The sequence below is a fragment of the Olea europaea genome, chromosome 16, assembly GCF_002742605.1.
Source record: "Olea europaea var. sylvestris chromosome 16, O_europaea_v1, whole genome shotgun sequence".
Lineage (NCBI taxonomy): Eukaryota > Viridiplantae > Streptophyta > Magnoliopsida > Lamiales > Oleaceae > Olea > Olea europaea.
The window spans coordinates 9,649,677-9,665,464 of NC_036252.1; the positions used below are offsets into that span (position 1 = coordinate 9,649,677).

The following is a 15,788-nucleotide window of genomic DNA, read 5'->3' on the forward strand; positions in this document are numbered from 1 at the left end:
TGCATCTATATAGAATTTATCGTAAATTCTATTTGGATTGAACATACAATTATTTTAGAAGTTGACAAAATATATTAAATATTATACTCGTTTTATAGCTCGTGTTAATTAAATAAATTGAGCTAAAAAAATTGATTTTAAACTAGCTGCATCCAACTAGTTCTAGTAAAAAGAACAGTGTCATCTTTCAATAATTTATTAATTTATAGACACACATATAAAGAAATATATATATTGTCTTCAAAATTTTCTATTTACAAAAGAAAAAGAAGTTACATAAAATTTTACGGTAACGTGGAAGAAATGAAAAGGACAAAATGTAATTACCATAAATCCTATTAAACCGAGGATAATGAGCCAATTAATTAATATCAATTACCTTGGTTAACTTGAAAATTGTTCACAGTTCACGCACGTACCTGTTGAAGAAGGAAAAAAAATGTACCATTTAAATAGTATTTCACAAGCTTTAATTTTAGATTTTTGATATCAATTGAGGTAAGAATACTTTGTACAAGTGGTAAATTCTTATTTTCTTAATAATTTTATAGACTTTAACATGAAATACTATAAAGCCTTCAGGTCGATTTCTATGTTAAATCCTACGGTATGGATCTCGAATATGGAAATCCTATGGGATGTAGGAAATCTAAAAAAATTTCTTGAGATATTGGGTATCGCGACCGGTTACTCTAAATCTAAGAAATGACACTATGTTATTCCATTTTATATTTATATCGTGTTAATAAAAATATGGACATATTTTTCTTGGGTGTTTTCAAAATACTCTTTCATATAATAACCTTTCAAATTAGAACAAATCGTGTGGACACATGAAAAATTGATCGAGTGATGCTTATGGGGTCACCAAGTAAAATCTTAGTAATGATTATTGTCAATTTTATTTTAAGAATAAATTTTATGTTAAATTTCGTGCACGTTATTCTAGTAGTTTTGACGTTCAAGCCTTGATATCCCATGTTAAATTGAATTTGACAAATTTCAATTTTCATATTTAAGATTTAATTAGATATGCAATTTGTCGTGTAAATTGTTAATTTAAAAAATTTATCGATATAATCCCAATATTTACATAATAATGCTAAATTCCGTATGAATTAGATAATAATGACATTGGTAGTACTTCAAATCCTCATTTAAAAAAAAAAAAAAAAAAAAAAAAAAAAGAGGATGACATATGTATTAGATTTGAGGCGTTACAGATTCTCTCCCAAGACGTACAATATGTACTATCTAATGGTTCGGGTGGATGCTAGGATCATTGCTGGACCAACGAGGTAATTTTTCTCACCATTTTAATTGGAGTTTTACTTGAGTTGAATAGTCGACAAAGGTTATATTTCTCTTTTACATTGTGCATATTTTGTCCAAAATAGGATGAAAACAAAGGGTCGATCAAACCATTGGTCAAGGCAGCATGTGTTGGTCGTAGGTAAAAAACTCTTTTGACTATTTAGTTTGTGGTTTGTAGGGACCAAGGGACAGAGATATACAATGGTAAAAACATTGAATCTGAAATTGTAACCACAAACTCATAGATTTCAATTCTCTTTAATTCTGTAGTTAATTTGAATGTGAAATTGTAACAGAAAATTCATGAGTTTTAATTCTCTTCAATTATCTAGATAATTTGTATTTTGAATTGTTGGTTACAAGGCCTCGATGACTATTGTAACATAATCTGATGTTAATACAAAATCAATTATGAAATTGAAACTTCCTTATTCTAGTACTATATGAAGAGGTGTTCTCCTCCTTATTCTACACACTACACCAAACTTTGAGAGCTCTCTTATCTATCTAAATTTATCTCTTAACTTTTTATTTTCAAGAGTTTTTTTCTTTGTAACTTAAATAATTTTTGTTCTAGTTCGATGATAGAAGTGTGTACATTTTCAATTCCCCCAAAGTAGTGACAAGGTACTAGTTATCTACTTTCAACTTTTGAATCATGTGAGGTAGACGTCTTCAATTTTCTTGCCCCACAGTGGGGAACAAATATTTTCTAGGAAAAGTGTGCAAGAAGGCATTGGTTCGTTCCAATACCGCTACTACATCAACAATCATATTTTCTCTATTTTATTGTTACATTGTTTGTTATAATATTTCTTTTTCATTTTTTTATTTATATAATTCCAATGGTATTTCTAATTTCCTTTTGTATTTTTCCTAAACTATTTACAAAGGTAAAGTTTCTTACGTGGCCTCTTCCTTGTACTTAACTTTGTTGGAATACAAAAGCAAAATTATCTAAAATCAAAAAAAAAATGTTTAATTAAATAAAACAAGATCGTTTAGATGTTCATGACTATATTACATAAAGATAAATGATTCAAATTTTTACCTAAATTCGATTATGGATTCTTGAATAAATTCTAAACCATGAACTTCCAATTTTTAATTGTAAAAACTTGATGTTTCAAACCTCTAAAATTTCTATGGTAGTCTCCAAAATCAAAACTATATCGATGGGTAGGAACTTTCTTTTAATTAAATAAAGAAACTAATTTTTGAATTGAACAATTGAATAAAATTAGAAAATAGTTATTTTTCTCTAACTTTAACACTATGAAATTATGTATTATTAGTTATTGTAGGAATTATAGGTTCTACCTAGTCTTTATTTATTGAGATGGAATAGTTTCAATCATTTACAATAATAATTTAACATTCAAATAGGAATTTTAATTAAAATCCAAGTAGGAGTTTTTATCAAAAGTCTACATTCAATTAGTTTACATTTAATTACATGTGTAGTCCTAGTATTTCAATTACAATTATAATTAAGTTTACAACTTTATAGCAATTACAACTAAATACAAAACATTATTGCATTTACAATTAAATTCAAAACTATTATAATTACCGTAATTAAGCCTCAATACTTTATAGAGCTACCTTAGGGACCTAATTAGATATATATGATCCAAGCTCTAATAATTAGATCTTGTCTAGTCTATCATAGACCATTTAATCTAATTATTAATCTTTATTTTTTACATTAAAAGCAAAAGGCTGAACTCTTATAATTTTTAAAATCAGATAAACCAATAAATCTATAACAATTTCCTCCTAACTAAGTACATGTATTTTATTCTCGATTGAAATTCGATAATTAGGCATGAGTGTAAATGACTGTCTTGCCTTTCCAATTATTCTTACTAATATAAGTACCATTTTCTTCAACAATCTTGTGGACAAATCATAGATATCAAAATTTTTTTAGCCATCTTTGACCACTTAGCTCAAATTTTAAATGTTCAACAAAAAATGCTTAGTAATCACTCTACCAATTTTTCAAAGCAATGGTTACTTGCATGAACTTATGTTCTCTATATCACTCATTCTCAAGTTTCCAACTCACCAAAATATTTAATCAATCAAACGATTTCATCTATTGATAAATCAAAAAACCATTAAAATTACGAAAAAGATATATATAACACTGTCAATAGATTTAGAGCATGTTTGGTTTAAATTAAAATTTGATATAAGTCAAAGTCAAACAATCAATATTAACAACATCTTTCAAAGGTCCAACAACTTTTCAACCACATATTTCAAAAACTTTTATCACAATCTACTAAAAATCTAATTTTAATTCTCACCAAATACACTCTTAGATGAAATACAAAGGCTCGTTTGGTATCCATGTTTTTCAAAATGTATTTTTCTCTCTCTTCTTTTCAATCACACATTCTTTATTAAAATAATATTTCACGTAAATAAAAAAAATTTCCTTATTTTTCAACCACACATTTTCCATCAATTTACTATTCAAAAATGTATTTTTACATAAAAATGTCTCTCAAACACCCTCATAGCGATCAAGAGGAATTTAATTATTCACACGGTCATGCTATATACTTCAACTCGACATGTGGTCCGTTCAATACACTTCAAGTACTAGTGTCATCTTTAACTCGAATACTGAATTGGTCAACAACACAACTTTTAGTATATGTGGTCAACCCTTATACTTTAATTGTGAATAAATTATTTATGATTAAAATACAAATTGGATCACATTGTACTTCTTAACACAATTACGAAAATTATATTAATACAAGTGATTACAGACACTTTAATTTGTATACTCAATAATAAATAAATGCAATATATAGAATAAACACAATTTTATGTAATATAAAATATTATACTATATGGGCACACGATCCAACAAATTTCATATCAAAAGAAGGTCGAGAAATCCAAATCTACACACTGGGTCTAGTTTGTGATAAAAACCCAACCTAGACGTTAATGGTGTTCATTTATATAAAAAGAAGTCGACAAAGTAACAATTTTTTATACCCTCTTTTTCTCTTTGCTTTTTTTTTTTTTAAATTTTTTTTTTGTGAGCCACAATGTCCTCTCTATTAGCATAACTAACATGATACATACAACAAGAGTGCTTGAATCGAAATAAAAATGAGAAAATTTAGCACAGGAAAACGTTTGATCAAAGTAAAGTTGGATTGCAAACCATGATTTTGCTCTTTTAGATGAAAATCGGCGCTCGAAAAGTAAAGAGCATGTTTTTGGGTTGCTTAAAATGTAAGGTAGTGTTTGATTGAATCAATTCAATGTAGTGTTTGATTCACAAAATTTTCCATGGAATTTTATTGGAAGTTGTGTTATTCCTTGATTTTTTGGAATTCCAATTCTCACCATAGAATTGGAATTCGCGGCTACTGTAGCGAATTTTTTTTTTTTTTTTAAGGCAATGGAAACTAATTCTAAGAATTATTGTAAAAAAAATATTTCTCTTTCATTGATAATTTTCATGTAAAACAAAGTCAAACGAACATTAAAAAATAGATGATTTTCTCGAATTTTTATTTAATATATTTTTTTTTTGGCGATGGAAACCAATGCCATCCATAATACCAGCAAATTCTATCCTTTTAATTGACAATTTTAATGTAAAAGAAAGTCAAACAAACATCAAAAAACACTTTTATTTCAACATTTTTCATGTGAAAAATTATATCAATCAAACACAATAATTTACAATTCTTAAGAAAACAATTCTAGGCAATTTAATTCCCTGAAATTCGTTTTCCACCCAATTCAATTCTATTTTTGCAATCAAACGGACCCTAAGTTGAATTAAGGAGCCAAACATGCTCAATAAATATACATTTGCTCCTTAAAGTTACGCTAAAATTTTAAATTGGTCGTTAGAGTTTATTTTATTACAAATTAATAGCTAAAGTATTATAATGGTCCTATTCTGGTCAGTTCGTTAGAAAGGCATCACATATGTCTATGATGTTAGCGCCACTACGTACTTTACTTGTAGAACATTTTATTCCATTGTCGTGCCAACCTATGTCAAACAATGAAACACATATTCCTTTCAGTTGATTTCACGATTTATTCAAATCTAATATTAATATTTGAGGGCCCTTAGAACACACTTCAAGGCTTCATTGTGCCATATGTAGAATAATTGCAGCAAAGAGATTGCGTCTGATTACAAAGTGTCATTAATATATATATATATATATATCCAAGAGCTCATGGCCAACCTGGCTTGGCCCTTAACGAGAAGGGCCCATGGCTCCAACAAGGCTTGGCCTCTAAGTCAACGAGCTAGTTCAAACCCAACTCATTGGTAGAGTTGGTCCTGGGTGTTTAGACTTTAGAAAGTGAAAAAAGATGATAAAATGAGTTGGAATGCGGAAGCGGAATTATTCAAAAATTAAAAATTTTCTTTAATTTAAAAGCAAGATCGTCTAGATATTCACGTGTATATTATATCAAAAATAAAGAATTCGAATTTTTACCTAAATTCGATAATCAATCTTGAAATAATTCTGAATCATGAAATTCTAACCTTTTAGATCACGAACTTCTAGCCTTTTAATTTCAAGAACTTGATGCTTCAAACCTCCAAGTTTTCTATGGTATTTTCCAAAGTCAAGACTACACCGGTAGGTGAGCAGGTTCTTTTAATTAAATAAAGAAACCAATTCTTGAACTAGACAATTGAAAAATCAAGAAAAATAATTTTTTCTCTCTCCAAAATTTGAACACCATGGAATAATGTATTTTGAATGTTATACACTTTCATTTCATAGGATGTCTAGAACCCTCCTAATCTCTATTTATAGATATAGAAGAGTTCCAATCTATACAATAATAATTGCACATTCAAATAAGACTTCTAGTTAAAATCAGGAGTTTTAATTTAAGCCAAATTTCAATTAGTTTACATTTAATTACATGTGTAGTCATAAATCTTCAACTACAATTATAATTAACTATACAACTTTCATATTAGTTACAATCAAGGACAAAATTTTATTGTAATTACAATTAAACTCAAAACTATTATAATTGTCGTAATTAAGTTCTAATGCTTTATGGATCTACAACAGGGACCTAATTAGACATAAATTTTTTGAGTTTCAATAATTAGATCATGACCACCCAATTTAATTATTAGTCTTTGCTTCTTCTTTTTTTCATTAAAAGCAAAATACTGAACTCTTAGAATATATAAGATCACAGAAGTCAATAAATCTGTAATACTTTTCTCTGACCTGCCGTATATGTATTTTATCCCCATCCGAAATCCGATAATTAGGTACAAGCATAAATAATCGTTTTGTCCCTCTAATTATTCTCACTAACTTAAGTTTCATTTTCTTCAACGGTTATGTGAACTAATCACAGATGTCGAAGTTTAGCAGTCGCTAAACGCTGAGCTCAGACTTTAACCATTCAACAAAAAATACTTAAATAGTCATTCTATCCATTATTCAGGGTGACAATTCACGACACGAATTCATATTCTCTACTCCGTTCATTCTCAAGTTCCCAATTCATCGAGATATTTGACCAATCAAATTGATCTCGTCCATTGATAAATCAAAGAACAATTAAAATCGCGAAAAATATATATAATCCTGTCAAGGTATTCAGATGAAATACACAGTGGTCAAGTGAAATTTAATTATGCACACAATCATGCTATAGAATTAAATTCGACATGCGATCCGTCCAATACACTTCACGTGTACTAGTGTCATCTTTAGCTATTTCTGTGATAAGGATAAATCACAAACCTAAATAGTGAATCGGTCAACACTACAACCTTCTAGTGCAAGATACCAATCCTTATACATTGATTATGAACAAATTATTTATGATCAAAATATAAGTTATGTCATACTGTACTTCTCAACATAAGTACTTAACTTATATTATCTCAAGTGATCATTGACACTTTAATTTGCATGCTCAATAATAAATAATGTAATAAATAAATAAAACCACAATTTATTTATTATAAATGATTATTTTATCACAGCAATATATATTATATGAGCACACAACCCAACAAAATATACTATCAGTCTGTTTGGGCCCGACTTTTTCACCAAAAAAATTGATTTTTTGACCGTTATTTCACTATTCTAGCCGTTATATTTGACTTCTTCTCTCACAGGTAGACCCCACTTTTTTCCTAACGGTCAAAAAATCAATTCTCAAAATCACTCCCAAACAGACTCTATATTTTGTCAGTAAGATTGCTCCTAGAATAATCTTGTAGACTTGTTTACTAAGAGCCTATTGGCTAAGTTTTCGAGGAACATCTACATCACAAATGGTTGCAAGACATGACACATATACTCTTGGGCAAGTGGGAGATTTGTTAGGTTGTCTGTCTATATAGTATATTTTGCTATGATGAAATGATCATTTATAATAAATAAATTATGGTTTATTGCATTATTTATTATTGAGCATGCAAATTAAAGTGTCTATAATCACTTAAGATAATATAAGATGGGTACTTGCATTGAGAAGTACAGTGTGATACAACTTATATATTGATAATAAATTATTTGTTAACAACCAATGTATCAGGATTGACACCTTGTACTAGAAGGTTGTAGTGTTGATTGAGTTACTATTCAGGTTTGTGATTTATCCTTATCACATAAATAGTTAAAGGAGACATTAGTACATTTGGAGTGTATTGAACGGATTGCGTGTCGAATTTAATTTTATAGCATGACCTGCGAAGAATTAAATTCCACTAGACCGATGTGTATTTCATCTAAATCCATTGATAGGACTATGTATATCTTTTCGTGATTTGAATGATTTTTTTATTAAACAATGGGTGAGATCAATTTGATAGATCAAATATCTCGATGAGTTGGGAACTTAAGAATGAGCGGAGTAGAGAACATGAATTCATGTTAGAAATCGTCACCCTGAAAAATAGAAAGAGTGACTACTTAAGTATTTTCTGTTGAACGGTTAACATCTGAGCTTAGTGTTTAGCGATGGCTAAATTTTGACATCTGTGATTAGTTCATAGGACCGTTGAAGAACATAAAATTTAAGTTAGTGAGAATAAATATAGAGGTAAAACAGTCATTTATGCTGCTACCTAATTTTTGGATCTTGGATGGGGATAAAATACATGTTGATGGAATGCGAAAGCGAAATTATCGAGAAATTAAAAATTTCTTTAATTCAATAAATAAGATTTTCTAGATGTTCACTTGTATGTTATATAAATAATAAAGTATTCAAATTTTTTTTTTTACCTAAATTCGATGATAAATTTTTTAATTAATTCTGAATCACGATCTTCTAGTTTTTTAATTCCAAAAACTTGATACTTCAAATCTCCAAATTTTCTATGGTATTCTCCAAAATCAAGACTACATCGATGAGTAGACACCTTCTTTTAATTAAATCAAGAAACCAATTCTTGAACTTTACAATTGAAAAATTCAAGAAAAATAATTTTTTTCTATCCAAAATTTGAACACCATGAAATTATATATTATGAATGTTATACAATTTCATTCCATAAGATATCTATGATCCATCTAATCTCTATTTATAGAGAGAGAATATTTCTAATTCTTATACAACAATAATTCTACATTCAAATAAGAGTTCTAGTTAAAACTCAAGTTAAGTTTAATTTCAATTAGTTTACATTAAATTACATGTGTAGTCCTAAAACTTCTATTACAATTATAATTAAGTTTACAACTTTCGTAGTAATTACAACAAGTACAAAACTTTATTGTAATTACAATTAAACTCAAAATTATTATAATTACCGTAATTAAGCTCCAATACTTTATGGAGCTATCACAGGGATCTGATCAGACATATATTTTTCAAACTCCAATAATTAGATCCTATCTAGTCGACCATAGACCATCTAATCTAATTATTAGTCTTTATTTTTTCTACTAAATGCAAAAGACTGAACTCTCAGAATATATAAGATCACATAAACTAATACATCTGTAATACTTTTCTTTGGCCTGTTGTATATATTTTATCCCTGTTTGAGATCCGATAATTAGGTACGAGCATAAATGACCATTTTGCACCTCTAATTATTTCCACTAACTTAAGTTTTATTTTTTTTCAACGGTCTTGTGAACTAATCACAAACGTCGAAATTTAGTCGTCGCTAAACACTAGTACTTAAGTAGTCACTCTTCCCGCTTTCCAGGGTGACGGTTTTCGACACGAATTCATGTTCTCTACTCCGCTCATTCTCAAGTTTCCAACTTATCGTAATATTTAACCAATCAAATTGATCTCATTCATTAATGAATCAAAGAACTATTAAAATCACAAAAAGATATACGTAGTCCTACCAAGGAATTTAGATAAAATATACAGCGGTCTAGTGGAATTTAATTCTCCATACAGCCATACTATAGGATTAAATTCGACACACGGTCCGTTCAATACACTTCAAGTGTATTAGTGTCACCTTTAACTATTTCTGTGATAAGGAAAAATCACAAATATGAATAGTGAATCGGTCAATACTACAATCTTTCAGTATAAAATGTCAACCCTTATACATTGGTTGTGAATAAATTATTTATAATCAAACTATAATTTGTGTCACACAGTACTTCTCAATGCAAGTACCAAACTTATATTATCTCAAGTGATCATCGGCACCTTAATTTATATGCTCAATAATAAATAAATAAAACCACAATTTATTTATTATAAATGATTATTTTATCAAAGTAAAATATACTACATGGGTTCACAACCCAACAAATCTTCCACTTACCCTAGAGTATATGTGTCCCGTATTGCAACCTTTTGTGTTGCAAATGTCCCTCGAAAACTTAGCCAATAGGCTCTTAGTAAACGAATCTACAATATTATCTTAGTAGTAATCTTACTGACAACCACATTTTCTCTGTTAACCATCTCTCTTAAGAGATGATATTTTCGTTTAACTTGTTTACCGTTTGATGACTCATGGTTCTTCAACGTTTGCCACAATTCCACTGTTAGCCCAATATAGTGTAAAGATGTGCAGATGCAAGCACCGCCTCGATGTCCATTAGAATTTATAAGTCATAGATACCAATTTGTACATTATAAAATTAATAAGTTAAGAGGTTGATAATTTGACAAAGAAAGCTCACCTGACTCTACATCAAACAGTTTTCTTGAAACTGAAAGTCTTACCACTAAAGTCATTAAAGTATTATATACCTAATCTGCCTTTTTCTTATTTTATTACCATCTTTTCTTTTATATACGTCTTCCTTGCTCTCTCCAGCTGCATTGGTGTCCTCCACCGACGCCTCGGTATCATCACTTCTTCGAGTTTTTCTCGATCTTTTTATAATTATAATTTTCTTCAGTACTGTGCTTGTTTAATTTTTCATCCTCTGCTTCTTTGCCAGATCTTGTTTTGAACTTGCTGTACTGCATTTTACGCTGATGAACTTATAATTGTCGTCCGTATGTAATTTGATCTGAAATTGACACAAAATTCACGTTTTTACAGTTTCTACCATTATTAGTATGCTGCAATTCTTAATGCTATTCAGAATTTGCAATCTTTTCCCTTTTGCTTGATGAGTAGATCTGCATTTTGAACTTGTGAAGTTTTTGATTAATTATGATTTACTTGGATTTAGTTCTCCGAAATGGGATCTCACAAAATTGGGTGATTTTGAATCAAAGATGTGACTTAGTTATCCGTTAAAGACTAGGCTTATCTTTTAAGAAGGTTGCTTTTCTTGACAGCAGCTATCTCGAGATCTAATGGATGATTCTTTCTTAGAAATAAGCTAGACGAAACAGGCTTGGAAGTATATGTGACTTAGTTATCTGTCAAGAGAGCATGTTTGGCTTAGCTTATTTCCAAGAAAGTTGCATTTCTAGATAGTAGCTATGTCAAGATCTGATGGATTCTTCTTTCTTAGAAATTAGCTAAGACAAACATGCTTTAAGTATAATATGTTTAATATGCTTAGATCTGATGGATGCATTAACGATTTTGCAGAAACTTGGAAGTTTATTCAGAGTTAAGAGGCCAAGAAATGGGATTTGAAATGAATTTTATGGCCTTTATTAGTGCAATACTAGTTGTTTTCTATTTTGCATCAGCAAATTCACAATCTGTTGTAGCTCCAACTCCAACTCCAACTCCTGCCCCTGCACCAGCACCGGAACACGTAAACCTGACTGACTTACTCTCCGTTGCCGGTCCATTCCAGACTTTCCTAGGCTATCTTCAATCCACCAAAGTCATCGAGACTTTTCAAAACCAAGCCAATAACACTGATGAAGGAATTACTCTTTTCGTGCCGAAAGATGAGGCCTTTGCTTCACTAAAGAAGCCCTCTATTTCTAACCTCACACAGGACCAACTCAAATCTCTATGCCTTTTCCATGCTTTGCCACATTACTACAAACTGGCTGATTTCACGAACCTAAGCCGACAGAGCCCCATTCCTACCTTTGCCGGTGGACAATACAGTTTGAATTTCACCGATAACTCTGGAACAGTGCATGTTGATTCGGGATGGACTAAAACAAAGGTTATCAGCGCAGTTCGTGCCACTGATCCAGTCGCAGTTTATGAGACCGATAAAGTTCTGCTCCCGGAGGCAATCTTTGGCACTGATATACCCCCAACCCCGGCTCCAGCTCCGGCCCCAGTCCCAGATACTGCTCCTGTAGCAGATTCTCCATCTGAAAAGGAGGGAAGTGAATCATCGTCGCCAAATTCTTCACCTTCGTCTTCTCACAGCATTGTGAATTCGGGTAAATTGAGCCAGTTGGCTTTGGCTTTTGTGGGTGCAATGCTCATGTTCTTGTGAAAGACTGTTTTGATGATCAGTTAATTTGTCATTTGTTTCCTACACATTCTTTTCCCATGTATTTTTTATTATACCATTATGTATGACAATATGAATTTTGGTATGCTTAAATGCTCTCTTGACTAGAGTTGCCTTATTATTGCAATTTTTCTTTGGGTTCTTTCTCATTATAAATTGAACAAATTGTGTATATGCCTCAGTGCTAGATCTAAAACGCGAAAGGGAATTCTGTAATAGGTGGAGTTTTACTTTATTGTCCGACACATCCCTCTATATATCTAAACCCTTGTTGGTAGTCGCAGTGTGGGGGGTTCGATTCCTGAGACATGAAATTGGACTCCTTGTAGGAGTAGTGTACATGCAGCTCTTGTTCCATGACCTATTGGGGTACATCTTGCAATTTATCTCCCTCACAAAACTCTAAGAGTCGAGTAGTGGAGGCCCTCAAGTTTGGGGTTCAGCTTTTTTATAGACCACAAGACCTTTCGATCCCATCGCAAAAAACGAAGGAGACCAGCTAAGAGCGTTTGTACAAGTACTGGGAGCGATTCCCAAAATCATGTTTGGTGAAGAACTAAACTACAACTCAAGTCTTTCCTGTGCCTAAGCGTTTCTAGTATTAGTTATGTTCGACTGTACAGGCAAGATGGCTTTTTTGTTATATGTATTTAGTTCGAAATTCTACCCATTGGAGTTCATAATTTTATTATTAATTAAGATAAAATCAATTATTTAACGTTAACAGCATGTAAAACCCACCAAAATATTATGATTGCGATGTAATCAAAAGTGGATAACCACTAAGATCACGACCAGAGATCTTGGGACCCACAAAACTTCCTACCTTAAAACGGATTTTATTTTACTTTTTAAAATTAACCAAAAATTATATATATTATTATTTTTTTTTAAAGTAAACTTTTTTATGTTAACCAAACATGCTCTCCTTATAACGCATTCGTTTGGCCGGTTGGAAGCCACATTTTCATGCATCATGTAACCCACAAGGAATTTCTGTTTCTAGCGTGTATTCAAAGATTAAAAAATGAAGCTTGTTTCAGATCCAGGCCTAGGGACAGGCTTAAAAACAGGGAGGTGAGGTGGGTGCACCTTACCCCTTGATTTCCCTTGAATCAATTGAAATCAAGGACTGAGGTGGCACAGGGCTGAGGTGGGTGCCACCTCAGTCCCCTGTTTTTAGGCTTGGATGAGGAGCATTTTTGTTAAAAAATTGAATCGTCTCTAAATTTTACATTTCGTCCATAAATAATAGTCAAAATTTAATTATCCAACTTTATAATGGTTCGTTGATATCGATTCCGTGAATTCAAATTAACAGAGGCTGATTTGACGAATGGGATTTAATTATCCAAGTCGTTATAGTTGCATCATAACATTGACTAGTTTTGGGGTTTAATATACGTTGCATCCATGGCATCCATTATTTATATGTATAAAAGCACGAAGTACATAAAATTGTACAATACACACCAAGATCGCGAATTTCACAAGATTTTTCCCCAAATTGTATGAACCCTAATATTCTACTGTTAATGGGAGTAAACATGACTAAATCTTAAATTTTGATGTTGATTGACCGTTTAAAAAAATTCCTATAAGTTCATAAATGTACTGGGTTTTAGTGATGTTAAGAATGGCATTCTCCTTTATTGTCAAAATTCGGTTAGTGACGTGAAAGGATATTGTAAAAATCAATGGCTATAATCGATGCCATGTCAACGGATGTTAAACTTAGGCCTTATTTGGTAATAATTAAAATTTAAATTTCAATTTAAATTAAAATCAACAATTCATTTCAACCATATATTCATGGGTCCTACAACGTTTTATCCATACATTTCATTAACTTCTATCCAAATCTACAAAAATTTAATTTGAATCCTAACCAAATGGAGACTTAGAACCCGTTTGATTTTCATTTTTTTAAGAATGAGAATGAAAAATATAATTGTTACGAAATTCACACAAGATATGAAAAGTCAAATATGATAACTTAACGTGATGAATAACAATTATTTATTCATTTTTTTTTTTTTGTTAAAGAATGAGAATCAAACTATCCTTAATATAAAAGTCACTGTACACGCGACATGTTTCTTTCAGTTTGGATCCGTTCTTTCTGACATCCTTTTTTTTTTTAAAAGTTAATAATAATAATAAAATTCTAGATAATTTTCTTGGAGTAATTGAAGAAATTTGTACTAATTTGCAAATCAAAACAGAAGACTGTGACCTTAATTTCCATGAAATACACAATACAGTAGTCTATCGACAAATCAGAAAGGAAACTGCCGTAACCAGAATATATGCCTAAATTCTGGTTACCCTACATGTGTAGACCATTCATTTCAACAAATACCTTGTGTGCATAATTTGCTAAAACTGCGGATCGTGCGATGCAGAATGGGGAAGATGAACAGAGATTTCGAACAAAGGTGTTGCGTGCAAAATTCGGTTACAGATTTCTCACATAAAGATGGCATATCTCATGCTGTCTCTAACCAAGAGATGATTCACCTCGGAAGTTTGCGCCAATTCACTCGACACCCACACACCATCGGTGGCGTTCATACGCGGGTGCGACAGGCACGAAAGCAGCAAGATCGGCACCCGTGCAATACCGTATAATACGGAAAGCCCATTATTCCATCGTCGCGTTCTGATTCTCCTATCTACAAAAATAGGCAATTCTACTCCGTCCTCGTTGGGCAAAATGTTCTCATCCGCCACGCGTGAGCTTTTCTTCATGTTGTGGAGGTTTCTTCGTATCGCAGAGAACATTCTCATCATATTCTTGGATCGAATTTTGAGTGCAGACACCTCAATCTCAAACTGGTTTTGTGTTTGAATTTAGGTCTTAGAGTGAATACTTTTGCAGTGGTATCACGATTGATGGTGGGTTAGTGGCTTAGTGCTTATCTTAGTCCTGTTTGGCCTCCATTTTATCTAGAATTTTTTTTTAGTCTTTTTAATCACATATTTTTCAATAAAATAATATTACACATAACTCAAAATTTTTTCTTTTTTTTAGGGGCCTATTTGGGAGCGATTTTTCCTCCCAAAATATTAATTTTTTGACTGTTATTTCACTATTCCAGCCGTCATAATTGATTTCTTCTCTCACAGGTGGACCCTACTTTTTTCTTAATAGTCAAAAAATCAATTCTCAAAATTACTCCCAAACAGACTCTTAACCTCACATTCTTATTAAAAAAAAAAAAAGCATTTTGCCCAAAACACATTAAAATGGGGCCCAAACAAGGGCTTAGTGTTTGTTGGGGTTGGAAATTCCATCGATGTAATTACACGTTGATTTCGCCAATGTTTGAGCCCCAATTTGGCGGTAAATAAGTTTCTTTTATATGATTTTTTTTTTAATTTTAAAAATGCGTCATTAAAAAGTATGAAATTTTTTTGAATTTAATGGACTTAACTACAAAATTATTTTAGTGAAAATCACAACGACCCATTTTTTTAACTTCCAATTTGAAAAATAAGATTTAAAATCTTTTTAATACAAAAATCAAATGAAAATTTAATTTTTAATATTAAATAATAATATTATAATATTAAATTAATCTACTTATTCGTCCTACCCCATTCAAT

At 31.0% G+C, this 15,788-nt stretch overlaps 1 protein-coding gene across 2 annotated transcripts; it reads left to right on the plus strand.

Annotated features, from left to right (window-relative positions):
* The first annotated feature begins 10,495 nt into the window (after positions 1-10,495).
* Positions 10,496-12,297, plus strand: LOC111412049 (fasciclin-like arabinogalactan protein 7). 2 transcript variants are annotated; one of them, XM_023042785.1, is made up of 2 exons: positions 10,496-10,638; positions 11,342-12,297. In XM_023042785.1, the coding sequence occupies exon 2, from the start codon at positions 11,379-11,381 to the stop codon at positions 12,159-12,161; it is 783 nt and encodes a 260-aa protein (XP_022898553.1). In that variant the 5' UTR covers positions 10,496-10,638; positions 11,342-11,378; the 3' UTR covers positions 12,162-12,297. The 2 variants fall into 2 exon arrangements, with proteins under 2 accessions (XP_022898553.1, XP_022898554.1); XM_023042786.1 differs by lacking the exon at positions 10,496-10,638 and adding an exon at positions 10,669-10,794.
* Positions 12,298-15,788: the final 3,491 nt, after the last annotated feature.

Bases quoted from the DNA above. Each gene is read 5' to 3' on its own strand.
- LOC111412049 (XM_023042785.1), top strand. From the start codon at position 11,379: ATGGGATTTGAAATGAATTTTATGGCCTTTATTAGTGCAATACTAGTT.